Source organism: Eptatretus burgeri, chromosome 3 (assembly GCF_056783735.1).
Source record: "Eptatretus burgeri isolate ZD-2024b chromosome 3, Ebu_testis_v1, whole genome shotgun sequence".
Taxonomy (NCBI): domain Eukaryota; kingdom Metazoa; phylum Chordata; class Myxini; order Myxiniformes; family Myxinidae; genus Eptatretus; species Eptatretus burgeri.
The window spans coordinates 55,772,103-55,793,380 of record NC_140963.1 but is presented as its reverse complement, the minus strand read 5'-3'; the positions used below and the strand labels follow the sequence as shown (position 1 = coordinate 55,793,380).

At 40.5% G+C, this 21,278-nt stretch overlaps 1 protein-coding gene across 16 annotated transcripts in view; it reads left to right on the top strand.

Moving 5' to 3' along the window:
* LOC147029952 (ADAMTS-like protein 1) overlaps window positions 1-21,278 on the top strand; it is a 545,848-nt gene that overhangs the window by 361,145 nt on the left and 163,425 nt on the right. For 15 of the 16 annotated variants that reach the window (XM_085873499.1, XM_085873494.1, XM_085873492.1 and 12 more), the window contains 3 exons: window positions 12,573-12,699; window positions 17,071-17,145; window positions 20,059-20,216. In XM_085873499.1, coding sequence (XP_085729625.1) covers window positions 12,573-12,699; window positions 17,071-17,145; window positions 20,059-20,216 — 360 coding nt within the window. The remainder of the gene's footprint in view (window positions 1-12,572; window positions 12,700-17,070; window positions 17,146-20,058; window positions 20,217-21,278) is intronic. The other variant, XM_085873493.1, reaches the window with a different exon arrangement.

Sequence of the window (21,278 nt, the reverse complement as noted above, 5' to 3'; positions counted from 1 at the left end):
CTCAATATCCCCACATTTCCTCCAATACTTGTGGGCAGCACATACATAATTTCCCTCATGGTGTCCTGCTCCCTTTTTGTGGGGACACATCCCCATCCTCAATTTTCCTTGTGGCCCCTCCTTCTCTGCAAAGCTTCGAGGTGCACACACCCTGTGCTGTTTTATTTTGGCACTCTGGGTCTTCAAAAGACCCAAAGGGAGCATGACCATCCATTCCCAACTATCCTGTGGGGTATCTACGTGCATGATTGTATGCTCAATGATGTGGCACACCCAACTTGTCCCTCAGGTCAACCCAAGCCAGCGACATTTGCATTATCTCTGTGGGGAGTTGCCCCTGGTTCCATACCTCACCAGTCCATCTCTAAAGGTGACTCCACTGGTGATGTTTGTCCTCCTTTCTCCTCTATGTCCATACTACACACCTTACTCACAGGTGCCATACTCAACTCGCTCACCCCACTTACATCATTGCTCGCCTTCACACTATCGCTCCCACCTGTGCCGGCACGCATGGGCTATGCGACATCTACCTCTCCCATTGGTGGCTCAGCACACCGAAGCGCACGACGATTCGGTTTTGGTCGCACACATCAATTTTTTGGCACCATGCATAAGTACAGGCAGCATAAGTACAGGCATAAGTACATTCCACCCCACACTGTACACACTCAGGCATACATACCTCCCCAGGAAGAGTCCCCGGTCCAGCCCTGCATTACCTGGACCCGCTTCCCATTCACATCGTGGCTGGGTGTGTCCGCCTACCTGTCTGTGGCAACAGCTGGCTCCATCCAGCAATCATGCCTCTCCTCTGGTTCTCTTCGCATGAAGTGCTGTACCTGTGGGGTCTTGTATACCTCACACTTTACTGCCCCAACACGTCCTTGAGTCCCCTCTTCTACACCTTTCATCTGTTCCAGCACTACTTCTCCTCTTGATCTCTGTTTTATTTTCCTCTGTCTCTTCCTCTGGCACCACCTCCATTTCCACTTTAATTTATTTTGTCTTTGTTTTAATTTGCCTTATCTGTGCTGCTGTTAATTCCACTTTCCTCTGTCCTTATTCTGCTTCTAACCTCTCTGTCTCTGTATTATTTTCTTCCCCCCTTGGTTGTGGTTCTCTCCATTTCTGTTTTATTTTGTCTGTTCTCCCGATACTTTCCACTATCTCCCTCTTTTATATGCCCTGGGCAGCCCTTATATTCCCTATCATGGCCATAATCCCCTCTCCGATTCTGGCCTGACCGACCGCCATTTACCACTGTATGTTCTGCATGCCCGTCATATCAGTTGCCATCAGCTGTTGATCGATGTGGACAGCCTCAATTTTACTTACCAGCCTGACCTGAACAGCCTTTATTTCTCCTGCCAACTGAGTTTGGCTGGCATTAAAAATCTTCCTGCCCAACCTCCATTTTTACCGTTATCCTGGCGTCCATATTTTGAAATATGGCAATAGTGGCCACAAAATGTCTGGCTGCGGATGTGACATTGGCCTGCTGCTGCTTGGTGCTCGATCACTGGGGGGGGGGGGAGGGGGTGCTCGGCTAGTGGGGGGCTATGGACTACTAAGTAGGGAATCAACTCCATTGTGCCCTCTGTTGGACCTACTACTTTCATCTCTGTCGGAGTCACAGTGGCATCTGTCCAAAACTCCCTCTCCTGGTTTGGTCCGTCATGATCACTGTCCGTGTTTTAAATTAATTAAAATAATTTTTTTGCCAAATCTCACTCTCGAATATGGCACAAAAAATTGCTTTGAGGGAATAGTTTCCCGCTGCTCATGTCCGAATCTCACTCGGCTGACACCAATGTTGTGGCGATCACGTCGGCCAAATGGCCGAGATGCTCTTAGCCAGATTAAGGGCCTTTTCTGTTCATATAGCAAGCTCAATTTGGAGCTTCTGTGGCCATTCCGGCAGCACCGAGGAACCTTGCGTCGCCGAGGTCTTAATCAAAAAATTGGCAAGGTGGTTGATTTAATAACATGCATTAAGCGCCCAAAACCCGAATATCCTCTGAAAGGATACACAGTACATAGTATAACTCTAACTTGGCGATTCTCAAACAGCAATCGTAGTGGTCCGAAAAACTCAGTCGCAGTGATAAGTATATAAAGTGTACTTAAAATGGTAGGGGGAAGAGCAGAAAGAATGATTTCTATACATGAATAAGTAGGTGCATTTACAAATGATATACATGTGCCAGATTTTCATATGAATGGGAGGATCTTATGTATCCCATATTAAGGCCTCTAGCACTCCACAAGACAAGACCAGAGAAATAGATGAGACACCGAATACTTGAGTGTGGCCCATTTGAGCGCCGCAGGTCCAACAGGGCGTGTGTGTCTGGAGCGGCCAGAGGCAGGCAGAGACCCATTGTCCCGCAGGTCAAGGGGGGGGGAGGTTCTTGGCATGATCCTGGGGCCACAGTACTGGGCAGTGGAAGAGCAGATGGCATGATGATAGGAGAGTGTTGGCTCCATCTCCCCGTCTAGTGAGCCACCCATTTGTTTCTCTTCTTCGGTCTCCACTCCAGACTCGACTGACTCGTACTGCCAGCCCTTCTATTAGCTCGGCTTATGGCCCACTCTGTGACATCGCCTAGCTCTGCATGTTCTGTGGTCATTGGCCATTCAGGCGTTGTTCGAGCCGAAACTCCACCCCAAACTTCTCCCAAAAGTTTGAGACCTGGCAAGAGCATGCCCGCACTTGCGTCCTGGTTGGCCCGCAAGGCTGCTATCTGTAAAAAGTGTACAAAGGACAGATTTACTCAGCTCAGGGAAAGGCAGTTTTAGACATAAACATTGGGAGGGGAGACGACATGTTTTCTATTCAATTATTTATCGATGCATATTCCAATTACAGTTCATTTTACCCCGCACTTGTGTTTAAACATGAATGAAGCGAAATGACTATTCAAATCTATGCATTGTTATCCCCTATAAGTAATTTCTGCAACAATATATTTGATGAAATGGATTGTGCTTGCATTCTGCAAGCAGCTCTACCACTCAAGTAAATAAATAATTCATCATTTGAAGGTTGAGCTCTTATTTGAAAAATTTACAGCTATTGTAATTTTTTTATGTCAATACGGCAAAAGTTATAAAATAAGAGGCAGAAGAGAAACATGTTAGCATTGTCTAGCAGCCAGCTCCATTCACTTGGGTCACGTGACCCACTGTGGGCAGGGCGAAGCTGGGATGAGCAAAGAAAGGTGACACTTGTATGCTGCTTCAGAAAATCGTGACCCAGAATGACATCAACACAGAAGTCCTGGAGAACTGACAGCTGTCCTGGAGAACCCTAACCATAACATCTCGGGTGTTTGTCCATCCTTGCAAAAACAGTATTTTATATTTTTTTATTAATCAATTAATTGATTAATTGCTTAATTCTTATCGCTTTATTTATTACTTATTTATTTTCTTTCTCATCTGGGCAATATCTCAGGCACCTTTTGAGCTTGGAAGCTGATATTTGGACACAACGGTGAAAAATGATTTGGCAATAAAGGGTATTTCTGATTTATTGATTAATCGATTAATTATTCATTTTTCGATCTTTTTTTTTAATTTTCAAAAAGTTACAGTTTTGGATGAAACGGTGGTGGCTTAGGTATGTTATTTGGCAATTGATTGAGAAATTAATTATTTTATGATTTTTATTTATTTTAAATACGCAATTAATCGATTATTGTACACCACTCCCTCCCAATTCTGACTCCATATGCTGCAAGGTGGCATCACCAGGCATGATGATTATTATTGTTATTTATTTATTTGGTATGGGGGTGGTGTACTTTGAATGTTCCGCAACTTGTTTTCTTTATCTTCTGGGAAGTTTTGTTTTGATGGTTCAGCCTCGTGAGCATGCTAAAGTCTGAAGCCTCGGTCTAACGTCAGATGTGCTTATATCGTCTTTATTTAGTTGACATCCTCCGGATTAAATTAACACTTGCTTTACTCTGCGCACATTGCACATCATGAGCAGGGAACTTCACCTCCCTTTGCCTTGGGTATGTTGTTTGTTTTTTCAACACTTCTCTCCTCCTCTCCTTGAGGCTCAGATAGCAAGTCACCTTCTACAATTCCAATAGAAGAGATGTAAGTACTCTTTTATAGGAAAAGTTTTTCAAGTTATTTATCCTCAAAAATAGACCACAGTGAACACAGTCGTGTTAAAAGATTGGCCTTTAAAACCCTCCTCAAATTGTCCTTATGAAGGGGTACAGACAAATACACAAATACATATACACACTGATATACATATATATATATATATATATATATGTATAAATATTTATAATGTATGTATATGTTTCGATATGTATATGTATGTATATATACATATATATATATATATATATATATATATATATATGTATGTAAATAAATTGAAATTTAGTTGTTCCTCGATCATAAACTGACATACCTGTAGACAGATAGACAGACATACGTATAGACAGACAAAGAGAGTGAACCAATTGTTTTACCCTGCTTTGCACTTCGAATGATGAGTAATATGGCAGAATTTTCAATCCAATGACCTTCACTTCCCCTATAAATCCCTTGCATTTCTCTCGTCTTTCTTTCACTTCTTCTTGTCTCATCCCAAACATCCCCCTCCTCATCTATTCTACCCTCTCTGTCGTCCTGACATCGTTTTTCTTTAAATTTTCTCAAAAAATTAAATGGTATACTCATTTTAAATTTCCCATCCCCCATTTCCTGCAAACACAATATGCATATGTCATACTAGTCCCTAAAGGCAGCTAGTGTTGGTCTGTGTAGGGGGTCAAGATAACCAATAAATTTTATCAACTGAATTTTAATAAGAATTTGTTTACCACCATATAAAATGTTGTGTGACTGATGATTCCAGTGTTGAAAACATAGTTGCTAATTCCAGCACAAAATTTGTTATTTGCATTGGCAGCAAAATAAAATTAAAACAAGAATAAAATGGTTAGAGTTATCCACTCTTGAGAATCGCAAAGTGCTGACATTTTGGCCTTTACCCTTTGAAAGATATGTGTGTAGTTTTTGCTACTTCCAAGGATAAAGTTCGAAAGGTCAGCATTTTATTCTTCTGGTGGATAACTCCGTTCTGGTGGATAACTCTAACCATTTTATTCTTGTTTCCAGTGTTAGCTCTATATCAGAGCAACACCAAAAGGGTATTATTAAACCTTTTTTGGGATGAGCTTTGGATTTTTTTTTGTTTTTGAGAATGTTCACCGCCATGGGAAACGAGGTGTGGCTAACAGTCAAAACATCAGCCACACCTCTTTTCCCATGGTGGTAAACATTCTCATAAGCTGTTGGTCAATAAACATCAAGATATGGAAAGCTGATGTATCAGTATCCTTGACAATTAATAGAAGACTGTAGTTGCTTCCAAAGTAGTCTCACAAACATAATGTTTGGTATGTTTTTTTTTTTTCCATTGCCTTCCTAGTAAAATGAGGGCAGGGATTTGACCAGGGTGTTGACACACAATGGCCCACTCGTTTTCAAAAGGAAAGATAGAAATATAATGAGGTAATTGCTTTGGAAGTCGAAGTGGAGGAATGAACAAGAAAATAGAAGAAGAAAAGCCATTTTATAATTTAGCAAGAAGGATGTGTGACACTTTCAAAGAAGAATTGTTGTTGGAGCTTAATTGGAACTCGGTGGTGAAGATGATGGAAGTGCTTTCTGTTCCTCAGAGATGAGTCTATTTTGAGCCACACATACCACATTACAGTACAGCCTTTATCCAAAGGAGTATGGGTTCCCACTCTGGGCTGGTACAGCTGTTTCTGATCCTGCTCCCCTGGAAGTGGTCAAGTCAAAGGCTCACCGCATTATTGGCATATATCACCATGAGACTGGGTCTCAAATCTGCTTTTTACCCACTCAATGCAGTGAGAGCACTCAGTTTTCCATCACCTCACTTCTGACCAAGCTCTTCCCTTCCTCTCATCCCTCCAGCCCACCCAGATTGCACGTGTTCTTTCAGAATCTCACAATTGGTTAGCCTCGCCAGGTCTAAGCTGAATGCTCACCTCAATTCATTTGTTCCTCATAATTCTCTCATCTGTAGAACCAACTTGCCTATGTTTATTTCCTCCTGCCCATCTCTCCTGTCCTTTTCTGGTGCTGCCCGCCTGCTTTCAATCTTCTCTCACTGCCACCTCACCCACCTCCTTCTCTTTTCATTTTGACCACTCATCTACTCATGTACTATAAATTTGTCTCCCTGTTCCTCTTTTATCTGTGAGCCTGCTGTCTCCTCAGTTCAACTGAGGAGTTAAACTTAAACTTTGCAGTTAAGCTCCTCAATCTTGTATATATTGTGAACCGTGGTGTTTGTCCATGCATTCGTTTGTCTCCCATCTGTCTGTCTCCCGCTTCCTGCACTGAGTTTGAAAAGCTGTGCATGTAGGCGAAGCTCAACATTCACCTTTTATATTATCCCTTTCAATAATATTTTAAATCATGTTTAATACACATCTTCATGGAGTAACAGACAATTTAAAATCGATATATTTTGCACTCTTTTTAGACATATCCAACCTCTCCACCGGAAGTTGCACCTCTCCATTGGGTGTTATAAGTTGCTCAGAGCTTTGGCTCTGAGTGAAATCAAGAGAACAACACAATTAACCTTTTTAAAGTCCATGAAATAATTTAAAATGATAAATGAACTTAAACTCTTCCCGTCACTGGGGACAAGTACTTTGTGAACAGGTACTTGTAAACCTATAATTCTGTAAACATAAAAATGCAATAAATAAAGTGACCTGGAGATTTGCAGAGACATGACAGAAATAAATAGATACCATGATTTTAAAATAATTTATTTGTTGAACATTTGAAGAACATTTGATCCATTTTCACACACGCACTAGTATTTGGTAGACTTGCCATTTGCAGATTTCAACACTTTTACTCTTTCAGGCATAGAACTAATGAGTTCTGAAATTTCCTCTTGTGGGATTTCTGCCCAGGCTTCATGCAAAAGGTTTAGGAATTCTGCCCATGATGTTGGTTTCCTGGACTTTTTCCGCACAGCTCGATCCAATATTGCCCAGAGCTGTTCAATGGGATTCATGTCAGGAGACTGACTTGGCCATGGAAGTCACTTGATCCCATTTCTGTCCTGTCATTCATTGGTCTTTTTTGGAGTGTGGCATGAAGCTCCATCTTCCATGAACAGTGTTGTTTTTGACCATCTGTCCAGTGGAGACGACGAAGACGTCCATCCTCAAGGATAGAAATGTATATCCTCAAGTTAATGTAGCCAACACATTCCACAAGCTCTGACAGATCAGCACTCCAGATTGCTCCCCACACCATCACTGAAAAACTACCGTGTTTGACAGTTGGCTGCAATCAGTTCAAAGATAGCTCTTGACTGGGAAGTCTCCAGACCCATACGTGTCCACTGTCAGAAAATTGAGCAAATTGGGACTCATCTGAAAAAAATGTCAGTTTTCCAAAACTCCAAGGATCTGGTGACCATCTCGTCAGCCCACTTCTTCCTCCTTTGAATGTTTGCTGGTCGAAGGAGAGGTTTTCTCATAGCTGCTCTCCCATCATAGCCCAGTTTATGAAATTACTACACAGCAGTTCTTGAGCTAACTTGGACTTCCTCTGCAACATCTGCTGCCTTGCAACAGGGAGTTTTCTCAATGGACCGCTTGACAGCTCAACGACACCTTTCTGAGGGCCCAGATCGACCAGAACGGGAAGCTGTGGATTCCTTGCCTTCGCTGGTGAATTGCACAATCACCCGATTGACCGTAGAAAGCGGAATGCCAAGCTTCTGAGCTATCGGACGCTGGCTGAGTCCACCTTCCGATTGGCCAACAATTCGTCCTCTGAAAATCGGAAAGGTTGTGTGCCCCATGGGTTCGAGGCATAGTAAATTGTTGCACAAGACCCAGGAACTCGTTTCTGCAAATAAATAGTCGAATATTTGTACAAATCTCTGAGTAAAACTGCGTTATGCAGATGAAATGAATAAATTTAAGGTGTCTATTTACTTCTGTCATGTCTCTGTAACATCACTTTTTCTGAACATTACAGAGCATGAGCGATATCACAACACTATTCGGTAAGTAAAAGGCGAGGCTGCAATATGAGGATTATATGGACGAAAGTACAATTCCAATACTTTTCCTCTCATTATAAAGAGAAAAACAACACAAAACTAGAAGGGCATTCGATAGAGCGCATACCTCCGCCACGCAATGCCTGATCCAACAGAACATATCGGGCCCAATAAATTCTTGAAATATCAGGCTATATATCGTTTTTAGCCCCATCTCTCAATGGTGAAGAATCACTTTAAAAATTAAATAATTCTCGGATCCGGTTTCGGATCTTCTCCAAAATTGAATCACTTCTTCCATGTTACACACCCAACATGTCCAACAAGTTTCGTCCCAATCCGTCCACAACTTTTTGAGATATCATGCTCTATATCGTTTTTGGCCACATCTCTCAATGGTGAAGAATCACTTTATAATATTCTAGTAGCCAGATCCAGATCTTCACCAAAAATCTAATCTGTTCGTCTTTGTCACACACCCAACCTATCCACAAAATTTCATCTGAATCCGTCCATAACTTTTTGAGATATCCTGCACACAAACAAACAGACAGACGGGTGAAAACATAACCTCCTTCACCTTCGGTGGCGGAGGTAAACATTTTAAATCTGTGTTTTGATCTGAGAGAGTTGCAAATAAAACTATAAATCTTGGTCTTGAAAACAGAATGCTCACTCTTCTTCCCAAGAAGTTGTGCATGATTATTGTTTTCATGCAACCTCTGGTAAGACTAACTTTGATGTATTAATATAATTGTTTGGGGGAAAAGGGGTTTTCTGTATCATCCTCTCTCAAATCTGCACTTGCTGCTTTTATGTGTACTGAGTTCGTTGCCAAACATTCTCAGTCACAGGCTGTTTTGCAGAGTAGCAACGGACATGACGAAGGTTCTTCTTGGCCAGCCCTGACTGCTTTACAGCGATAGTTCTGTTCAGTGGGGTCTCACTGTCCTTTTTTTTTCTGACACAAAAATGGCCAAATTGCAATTATTATATGGCAATTTTTTTTTCTTGTCTTTCTTTGTAGGAAACTGCTTGTCGTATTATTTTCTACCACGATTTTGGCTCTGAACACGTACGTGGGAATACAATATGTTGACACTTCATCGTGATCGAGAAATTTACAAATAATGCTAAAGGAAACCAACCTGTTTCATCGCCGATTGGATTTGAATCTGTGGGTAGAAGGCTCAGTGATAATATACTTGCCTGTCAATTGTCTAGTTTGGGTTCATTTAATGTATCATAGGCAAGTAGTGCACAATCTGTTGATGGGGATGTGAATCTGGTTGTCCCATCAACAGTTCTGGGGATCCTCTTGTTCTCCTTGCCCATTCTACCTTCAAGTGTCCTTCTCTTTTGTTCCCCCTCCCCTCTTTCTGCTGTGTTCTGTTCTGTTTTGTATTCTAGAACTTCCATGATCCTCAAATAAATAAATAAATAATTTAAATCATACTACAGTACATTTTTTATTTCAGTTATTTTCACACTTTTTTATTCAATGGATCTGCATGACAAAAAAAACTTTTAACCTAATTTGTCTGTGCTTGGCATAATTTATAAAAATAAAAATAAAAAACTACAGCAGACTTGCTTTTGAGTTGTCCTCTATGGTTTTAATCCCTTGCAGAAGGAGATCAAACTGTGCCATATGAAATTAGGAGGTCATCATGTACAGGACCCTTGAAAAGTTTCTAATTTTTACCTTGGACATTGTGAAGATAATGGAAGACCACCTGGGATATGCATTTCCGAACACAGCACTGCTGCTTTCCTATCAGAGTACTATACTGATCAGACTATGTTGGTTGGCTACAATAACCTCGTTATTCTGTACATTAAATGATATGGCTCGGCTTAGCATGTTTCAAGTGGAAAGGTAGTCACAGCAGATACACACATGCACACACACACACGCATCGTCATTATACAGACGCATGCACGGTTGTGATTGTACATGCACATGAATCATGATTATGACATATTATACATATTACATACACACACTAACGGAGGTGGATGCTTTGAGATCTGGGAGGGCTCCGTTCCACTTTATGAAACCCGCATATCAATAACACATACACACACACACACACACACACACACACACACACACACACACACACACACACACACACACACACACACACACACACGCACACGCGCACACGCACACACGCACACACGCACACACACACACACACACACTTCTCCAAACTATGACATCGCCATCAACAATTTTCCATCACCATCAACAATGACCTCACTGTGACTCCTGGTGGACTTCTGCAGCATTAAAACCTTAATGGTGGAGTCATTTTGCCACAGACAGCAGTAAGAGCACAGGTGTGAACATGTTTCGCTCTTGTTGGGGATCATCAGTACAAAGTAGTGCCCTCTACTATACTACATATGAGGCTGTTGTTGTTGTTTTTTTGTTGTTGTTATTTTGTATACATGGTCGAGGCTCGTGGAAGAGCTAGTGCACTGAACGGATGAGGACATAACAGACAAAAACAGGATGCTAAACATGCATGCATGGGGTGGACAAGATGGATACAGAAATAAACTCACAGGAGGGAAAATGGGAAGGAGGATGTATTTGGGTGGGGTTAACAAGAGTAGAAAAGATCATGGTTTTGGATTCTTGAACAGCAGCCTTGAATACCTGGAGGGAAGAATGAGATTTAAGAGGATGTGGAAGTTGATTCCACAGGCATAAAAAAAGAGGAACAAGTGGCTTTTTGAGCGATTGGTGGAGTAGCTACTGTAAGTGCTTTAGCAAATGGTAAAAGGTGGCTGTGAATGGGAGGATGTAAATAGTGGGGTGCCCCAGGGATCAGTGCTGGGAACTGGGACCATTATTATTCATAATTTACATCAACGATTTAGACAGTGGGGTGAAGAGCAGACTTTCCAAATTTGCAGATCACGCAAAGCTTGGAGGGAAGATAAATATCAGAGAGGGAGGTGATCAGATTCAGGAAAGTCTGGATATACTCTACTGGATTGGGCAAAAGATTGGCAAGTGCAGTTAAACATAAAGAAATGTAAGGTTCTGGGTATGGGGGAATAATAATGAAAATAGGGATTAGATAAAGCAAGGGACAATCTTGTAACACGTTACACGGGAAAAGGGTGTGAGGTGGTAATAGATATGGGGAGTAAGCATGAGGCAGCTCAGTGCCAGGTAGCTATAGGTAAAGCTTCCAGGGTTTAAGGTTATATTGGTAGGGGGATAAGTTGTCGATCAAAAGAGGTAGTTTTAACACTGTGTATAGTGATTTAATGAGGCCTCATCATAAATATTGTGTTGTTTTTGTCACCACATCTGAGGAAGGACGCAGCTGCCATTGAGAGGGTTCAGCATAGAGCAATACATTAATTCCAGGCTCAGCTTGACTAAGCTCTAAGGAGCTGGCTGAACGAGACGGGACTTTATATATTAGACAGGAAGTGATTGCGATGGTTTCTTGTGGAGATGTTTACGATAATGAAAGGTATAGACAGAATAAGTGTGGAAATGTTTTTTTCAGAAGTATAGACAGTGATAGGACCAGGCCATAGCTTGAGAGTGAAGAGGAGGAGAGTTATGAAGATGTGAAGGCAAGGGTCTTTCACTCGTAGAGTAGTTAATGCATTAAATGGTCTTCCTGGAAATGTAATGGCAGCAGAAAGAATAGATAGGTTTAAATTTGAATTGGATAGGGATAGAAAGGTATGTGGATATTGGCAAAATGTGCAAGAATGATGGGCCTGATGACCCTCCTCTTGCATTGAAGTGTTTTGTGCAGCTGCACATCAACTGAGACCGATTTCTCCAATATGAAACATTGTGCTGTAACATGGACTGTTCAACTGACACAAGTGAATAATTTGTGATCGTGAGCAAGAAGCAGATCCCGAGGCTCAGCCTCATCATGCGAGATTCCATTGATGCAGAGGGCCTTATATTTCAGCACCTCGAGCCAGGCAAGATAGGAGTTAGCAGCTCCAGTCCACAGTTGGAGCCATATCCCATGAAACTCCAGAATAAGGCTTTGGACGCCGTTATAATCTGAAGACACCAAAGGAAAGCACTTTCTCCTGGTGGGAATTCCAAGTCAGTGAACACCTTTCAGGTGGTCAGCTTCGAGACGTGCTCTACCTAATACAGGTTACACCTGATTTTTTTTGAATCTCAGGAGCCCGTTTGTCCTTGTAGTCAATTTTAAAAGCTTATTAATATCTTGTGATGTCTTTTTTTCACATGTGATATATGTACAAGCTCCTCGATGAGCATTGCATTCCACTTTTTAAAAATTGCTTTCTTTATTTATATACAATAATTTTACTGTATCTAACATCCATATTTATGTGAAGACTTCTTTCTCCAGTAGCCTTTGTCAAAGCATAAAATATACTTTTTGGCATTGCATTTATGGGTGCATTTAATAAAACAGTGGGTTGCATTTTGCATGGTCAGGCTGTGGGCTGTGATCGACGGCTGGGCAGCCGAGCAAGAGAAGATAACTGTGGTGTCTGCAATGGGGACGGATCTTCATGTCGCCTTGTACGAGACCAGTACAGGCCCCAACCTGGTGTGAACAAACGTGAGTCCTGTTTTTTTTTTGTTTATAGCCCTGTCATTAAGTCTAATCCCTTGGACATACTGAAAATGAATCTCAATCCTGTGATTTTGAGGTTTCTTTCCTCATAGAAAGAGCTTTTCTTGGTATGGTGCTCTTTATCAAGTTATGCAACACAATAAATTATATGAAAATTGTATGGTGGTAAAGCAGGTTAGTTTCTGCATAACTTTTAGAGGCTTATGTCAGAATTTTGGTTCCAATCTTAGAAACAGCTTGAATTTGTACTCGGCCATCACTGAACCAAATAGAAATGTATGCTACAAGCCAACATCTTCATTACACAATCCCTTCTGTGATAATTTATCACACAGCTGGATACCATGCTGCAGTGTTCCAGGCATAACTAGAAATTGCTTGTTCAGGACAAAGAGTTGCTCCCTCGTGTGCTCCCAGTATCCAAAACAAGGGGTTTTGCAATCCCAAAATGTTATGGGCATTATTGAAATGCATTATTGGTTAGGGTAATTAACTCCACTGTTGTTTTTGCTTGAATCCGCCTGTTTGCCTTTAGAGCTTTTAAACTTTTTAAAAATATACTTGAATTGGTTTAAAATGTCATTGCTGAACCTGCAACAGGCATATCTAGTTGCACAGTTTCTGACATTAATATCATTCATATCTGGCGAAGAGCCCAGAAAATAGACCGAACGGCAAGTTCTGTGCGATGCTGGAATGAAACCGTAACAAAAGTCATAACCCTTCGCTTCCACACGCATCCACATTATCTTGGGACCACACATGCGTGCAAGCACGCTCTTACGTTTGCATTCACACGCAAGCAACAGACGCACACAGACACATACAGTTGTCATACTCAGACACACACAACATTTTCTTTATTAAAAAAAAATAATTCTAACAAAGAATCACAATTAGTTATTGAATAATATCAGCGATACCTAATGTGTTGATTCGACATGTAAAATAACAATACAAATTATACAACACCCTCTACTTAACTTTATTTCAATAACAAACCATGAAATAGTTGTAATCCTCAAGTACGAACTTCAGAAGCAAGGATAAGCTGATGTTTCTGGCATTAGCCCTTTGTCGGAGCAAACGAGAGGGTTAGTGCTTTTCCTTGCTGCCAATGGCAGTTAGCATATCTCAATCAACATCATGTTGATTTCATCCATTATTCTACCTGTTCTCCGGTACAGATCAACACAAGGTTTCACCAGCAAGATGAGTTTTCCATTCAAACTGACTTGTAGTGTTTTGTAACTGATTGGCTGATTTTTCCAATTGTTTGCAGTTGTTCAGGATAACTTCCAGTCACGCACACACACATGCGCACGCATGCACGCACGCGCACACACACAGATGCACCTTCCACTGTAACACACAAATGGAGGTGGATACTCTGAGGCCCCATTCTCGTTAATCTACCAAAATCACGAATCACTGTTAACCTTAATTCTTTCATTCTTCTTTTTCCCACCTTTGGAACAAACTCCCACACACTCTTCAATCCCATTCTTTCCTCCAGGTCTTCAAAATAGCTGTTCACCACCATCTCTTATCTTCCCCCATCCAAAACCATGATCTTTTCTACCCCCCGTTAATCCACCCAAAACCAACCTCCTTCATATTCCCTGCTTTCCCTCCTGAAAGTCCCTTTAGTGTCCATTTTGTTTTCCCTGTGTACCCTTCCCCATCCCTCTCCCTTCCACAGATCTCCTCATGTGTCTATTCTCCACTGTTTTGTGCTTCCCTCTCCAATCCCTCTTGTCTCCTCCTCCCCTTGTTATACATTCTGTGTGTTAGCTCTAATACAAGCCTTGACATTGTGTATTAAAAAAAAGACCACCCCAAGACCCTTTCGACTCCGAAGAACACAAAGACCCGTAATACCCTTAACACACATTGCACCCTTCACACAGATTAAACAGCTTGGACCCTTGACCATTTAGAGCTTTAGATGACTTGGACCTTTTTCGACCCTTTTTACATGCTTGAGAGTTTCAACCCTTTTGACCCCTTCGACACTAACTGCAATTGAAACATACCCTTTAGCGTTTAGACCATCTCAAACCTTTTACGCACACACACCAACCAACCAACCAACCAAACAAACAAACATACATACATACATACATACATACATACATACATACATATATATATGTATGTATATATGTATATATGTATATGTATATATATATATGTATATATATATGTATATATATATATATATATATATATATATATATATATATATATATATATGAGATCACACAACAACATTTTCTGGGGAAGTCACTGTCCAGGTGAGGTTGAAGAGAAGTTGCTTAAGGGACGGAAAGTCACTGCTTTTGTGGCTGTCAGCTCCAGTGGTGTGTTTGGGCCATATTGGTATGAGGACAAAAATGGAAGAACAGTTACCATCAACCAAGAATGATACCAGTCGATTGTCAACGCATTTTCAAAGACTTGAAGCAATCGATGAACACTGCAGCCCTCCGGCGACAGTGGTTTATGCAAGATAGTGCTACCCCACGTACAGCCAATGAAACAATAGCCTTTCTGCGTCAAAAATTCAGACGAGTTCTCAGTTTGCGTATGAAAAATGAATGGTCTCCACACAGCCCCAACCTCAATCCACTGGATTATTTTCCTCTGAGGGGCTTGTAAGGATAATGTCAATAAGAACATCCCAGATTTGAACCTGAACTGAAAGCAGCAGTTGAGGCTTATGTGCAGACAGTAACCATTAAAACTTGCAGAAACGTCATTGAAAACTTTGCAATTTGTGTGAATGCATGTTGTGTGCATGGGGGTGTTCACGTCGAACACCTCAACTATAAGCACATTAACACATAATGAGTTTCATTTCTCCATAATATGGTTTTCCTTTTCCAAGTTAATTTTTTTTTGTTTTATTACTCAGTTTTGGTTAATAAAGTTTTGAAGTGGTTAACCTTTTATTGACACACTCTGTGTGTGTGTGTGTGTGTGTGTGTGTGTGTGTGTGTGTGTGTGTGTGTGTGTGTGTGTGTGTGTGTGTGTGTGTGTGTGTGTGTGTGTGTGTGTGTGTGTGTATATATATATATATATACATATATATATATATATATGTATATACATATACATATATACACATACATACATACATACATATTATAGTCTTCTGACTTGACCCACTCAGAGGGTGGGTATTCTGCTGTGTATAATAATTAATTAGTCTGAAGACTGCCAGGGAAATTACCGGGAGAGATATTTATTTACTTTTTATTTTAGAAGTTATTATGTGCAAGTACATGTGTACACGTTAAAATACACCTTGCAAGAATTCCTTTGTGGGAGGAGGGAGGGGTAGGGTGTAGGTGGGAGGTGGGAGGGGAAAGGGTGAGATGAGGGTGGGAGAATGGAGGGGTTGGTGGGAGGAAGGAGCAGAATGGGTGGGGTGGGAGTCTGGAGGAAGGGGTTGGGGTTGGAGGAAGGGGGGAAGGGGTGAGTGGGAGGAAGGAGGTACGGAGTAGGTGGGGTGGGAGAAGGGATCCAGCAACACCCTGTACATTTGCTAACGTGCAATAAGAATTGTTTTTCGTTGTCAGTCACATCTACAGAATGAACTCTCCAGTTCAGAATGAACTCTGGGTAACACATTACCCCCACAATGCTGTCTTGAGAAACAAGGACATGGGTGGGGTCTCCAAGCAGCAAATTTGATTGGTCATGATGATGTAAAACGCCGTAATATTTTGGCCAAGTACCGCCAAACGGAAGGGTTTTGAAAGTGCCAAAAAGGTGATTTGTGTTCTACAGTGTTCAAGTATATAATTCAATTTAAATAAAATAAGGATTTTAAAGGCCGTAGAAAATAAAAAAAAACTTTCAGAAGTTTATCACCATTCATGCAGTGTCTTAGATACCACCTTATTTATCACATTACATTAGTTATTCATGCATGTTGTTTGTGTCCTTTATGACATCCTTAAAAACAGTAAGTTTCCTGTTTGGAATAATTTTCAATTTTGACTGCCAGACAGTGTAAAACATTATCTCACTCCTCCCTGCACAATCATGCACAATCAGGACAAATTCAGAGCCAAAGTACTGCTAAACGGCAGGTTTGTTTTCCGATTCATGTTCCAATTCATGTTCAAAATACAACATTCAATTGAAATTAAACTGTTCCTCGATCATAAACTGACGTTTATGGACAGACAGACAGACAGACAGAAGTGAACCTATTGCATCACCCCAATTTTCATGTTGCATGTGCTGAGAAATAAGCTTTCTAAACACCTTTGACAAAATTTCCACTTTAATCGCATTTATTTCGAAAAGGATTTTGAGAATAACAGGAAATATTTTGTTTCACAGCAGAAGACACGGTTATTGTTATTCCCTATGGAAGCCGACATGTCAAAATTACCCTAAAAGGGCCTGATGACTTGCGTGAGTACATCATTAAATTAGAGCACTTAATTAATCAGTACATTGATGATTATAATTCAACTTTATCAGAAAACAGCAGTTATACTTTATATCTGTTCCAATTGTTTTTTTGTCTTTTGTTTTTCCTTTATTGCAAACTTTTCACACTTTTTGTAGCTCACACAAAATGACATAAAAGACCTCTCCTTTTCCAGAGATTTCCTCTGTGTATGCCTCCATTTCCTGACAATTTATATTTCTTCTTATCTGTATATCTATCGATGTTATATGCCTTTATCTCTCTGTCTACCATACACTTGTTGCTGCATGCCACTGCTCTTTGTAATGTCTTCCAAATAACAAATAAGACCATGATAAACCTTCCATGCATGAGTGATTTCCAACCACCTTTCCTCTGTAGTTCAATGGTTCATTTCGGGAACCACTGGCATTGAAAATATTGCACTTCATTGGAAGTGCAGCATAGTGTTGTCACGCATGCAAAATGTGACTTTTTGTGACGTCTGATTGGGTTGATACATCATCACTGGCATCTTGATCAAGTTGAGTTGCATTTCTCGAGTAATTTATTTTTGCTAAATTAATGAATGGTCTATCCTCCTTGGCATGGGTTACCTTTAATGCCCCACTTGAGGTTTATCAACTGTCCAACCAATCTGCCTGCGTTTTATCCACAATCTGATGACCATAAACTGACCATGGGCAGGAAGGCAGTGGCCTCATAGAGAAAGGACAAGATAGTAACTGCAGGGATTTGAAATCAAATGAAACTTTCATATTTCACTATTTGAGAATCTACAAAATGAAGTATGCTTTAAGGAGAAGGTGGAGTATTTTCAGAATGATGGGAAATACCTGAAATGGAAAGATACTGGGACATGGGAAGCAAGGATTGAAAAATGTGTATATATATATATATATATATATATATATATATATATATATATATATATATATATATATATATATATATATATATATATATATATTCAATTCTTTTTGCAGTAAAGGTGTTCAAAATTAAAATAAATATTGTCAGGTTAAGCGTGTTGTCGTGTTTGGATCTCTCAGACTGGTGTTAAACTGGGTGTCCCATCTGCTAGCTTTAGTTGCTGGATGTTAAATATCCCACGGTGTCCTTGAAGAGTATGTGAGCTATCGCCGGCACCCTGAACAAATTCAAAATTCCTGCCCTGACTGACTGCTGGAAAGGCAAAGGCAAAACATCCAGCACACCCCTAACTCTAACCCTTGCTCAGAAACAACTGCTATTCAAAAAATCATGTGTAGCACCTCGATCGACTCGTTATGAATATGGCTTTTGAGAAATAATTATCAGGAACCCCTAACTCACTTTTGGCAAGGTTTTAGCTTCACTTTTTTATTTGAACTACATCCCAACTCTTTACACTGTCAGTGATGCAGATCCTAAAATGTTGGTATTGCTCTAAGAATCTTAGCGAATAGTCTTCCAAATTTTGTGAAACACTTTTGGTTTCAAGTCTCCCTCCTGGTCGTTATCCCCCTCTGAAATTTGAATTTTCACTATTTTTTTTTCCAAGTTTAAGCCAAAATAACTCGTGTGGCCGGGCTCCAAAAAATCACCCAAATATATTTTTGGATAGATCTTGATGAGATCTACAAGAATCGAGCAAAATATTTTGGTATTCATGGATTTTGGAAGTTGCATTTGTCATGCATTCCAGCATTGCTTATTTACACTTTGGTGAGGTTAAATAACTACACAGTCCAAACCAAACTGGCGTTTTTCTTCAATTTCGTATTATCCAGGGTTAGATCTGGAATAAAAAGTGACAGGGCTTCCAGTGGTACTTGCTTGGAGCTGAGGGGTTATGAGTTTGTGTGTGGAACTTAGATTTCTTTATTACGATGACCCATTTTAAACTACCGAAAATTCAGTTGTATTTTAAAAACTACAAACTGATAGAAAACACAAAAATTAGATTACCATGGTAGTCCTACTGGAATCAAACTACAAATCTCGGTTCTTATGACACATATATAACTACACAAAAAGAAAGGATCCAAAACATTGTGAGCATTGCATACAGAATGTGGTTGGTGAACAACTGCTAGAGAAACCGCACATCACAAAGTTCAGTAATTATCAAATTTAAGTCATTGCATCTGTGAACTGCAACGAGGAGTGAGATTTTCGACACGATGTTCTTCCATTCATATAACAGTCTGTTTTCAGGGAACGGCCACTTCAAGTTGTTTGGTCCAGCAGGATGCATGACCTTCACTTGTGCTCCATCATCTGAGATGTTCTCAACTTCTCCAAGGAACATTTCATTGTCATACGACACCTTCACCAAGTCACCAACTTGTATACGCAGCTGAGCTGGACCCTTCTGGACACCTGACTCTTTCAACGCTCTCACCACACATAATTCCATACTTTGACTGTTAAATGAGACCTTTATCTTGCCGCGGGTATCGGGTACAAAGTGGTGTGCTTTCCTGGAGCCAGTGATGGCTAGTCTGTCTTCATACCTGGTATTAAGGAGAGGGTTGTTTTCTTCAACATGTTCTTGAGAGACAAGAATTACCGGCACGCCAATTTACATGTGCTTTTATCGATTCATTCAGCTAGTAAGTGGTTCATAACCCGTCACCTCCACATGCAAGTTCATAACCACTCAGCTCCAAGCAACTGCCACTGGAAGCATGCCTTGTCACTTTTCATTTGAGAACTGAAAACTCAGCAGACCCGAAAACCCCCAAGTGAATTTTTCCAGCAAAATCTGAGAGGGTCGGGCAACGGCTCTGGTTGAGTTGGTATGGAATGACCCAATGATTAAATATCCCGAATAGCCAAGTTTTTACACCCTAGAACTTATAATGTGTCCACATGACCAGTCAATATGTTACACTCTCCACTTCATACAGACATCCGGACAAAAACTCTACAGGGTCACCTCGGGGAGCTAAGCTTCATGGGAAATGGCTCGTATGAGGTGGAGAACAGTTCTGCAGTGCTTCAGATTTTTCCCACGCGGAAGGTGCTCACCATTGCCGGGCCGATCCATGCTGACTTTACCATCTTGGTATGACTGCTCTTATCTCCCTGTTGGGAATGAACATTGTTTTTGTAAAAAAAATATTGGTTTTTTCATCCGGTGCACATCGGGATACAATATTTTAACCCGAACAAAATCTAAAGGAGGAATATTAATCTGTGTGTCAAGTTGTTACAGTTTCCATCAAGTAATTATCTCATTGCATGTGATATTGGTCAAAATTCTCTGTATCCATCTTTGTTTTCCAGATGTCAGTCCAAATAGTTCTCCCCACCTTGGTCGAGTGAGAGTGTCCATGATTGTCGAAAATTTGGAGCTTACAACAGTGTGTTCTCAGCATTTCGCAACCTCTCTTCGACTTAATTTGTGGGGCTTCTTATCTAACCGAACTTCCTTGACAATCAATTTTCCTGCTGAGGGTTTCCAGGCAACTTTCAACATTGATCATGCCACTTATCTTTTTTTCCCATGAGTTATAACTGAGATAAACTGCAAGGTTATATTTAAGTTCATTCGATTACATTTTTTTGTTCATTCCAACGGATTTTTGGGTTATTTGCAACTGATGAGGTCACAGCGAATGTGTGATATCAATTCCACCTCTCAGGAGCTACAGATTAAATTGTTACAGATTCCCTAACTACAGCTTTTTAAAGACCACTTTTAAAAAGAAAAATATTTTGAGCCATTTTTTCTTTTGTCCCTCTGTGTGTTTAAATTTGATTTTTATTTTATTTTTTTTACCTCCATCACCAAAGGTGGATGGACGGAGGTTATGTTTTCACCCATGTCTGTCTGTTTGTTTGTCTGTGAGCAGGATGTCTCAAAACGTTTTGGATGGATTTGGACGAATTTTTGATGGACAGGTTGGGTGTGTGATAAGGATGAATTGATTAGAATTTAGTGAAGATCTGGATCGTTATTTTTTAATTTTTTAAAAAAAAGTCTTCTGCTTCTTGCATATGGCAGCTTAGCTGCCAGGTAGCTATCATTTTGTTGGGACGCAACTATCCCGCTGATGCTGTGCCCCTCTTCCAGTACACTGGTACTCATTTCGCTGACCTCAAAAGGATGACATGCTGAGTCAAC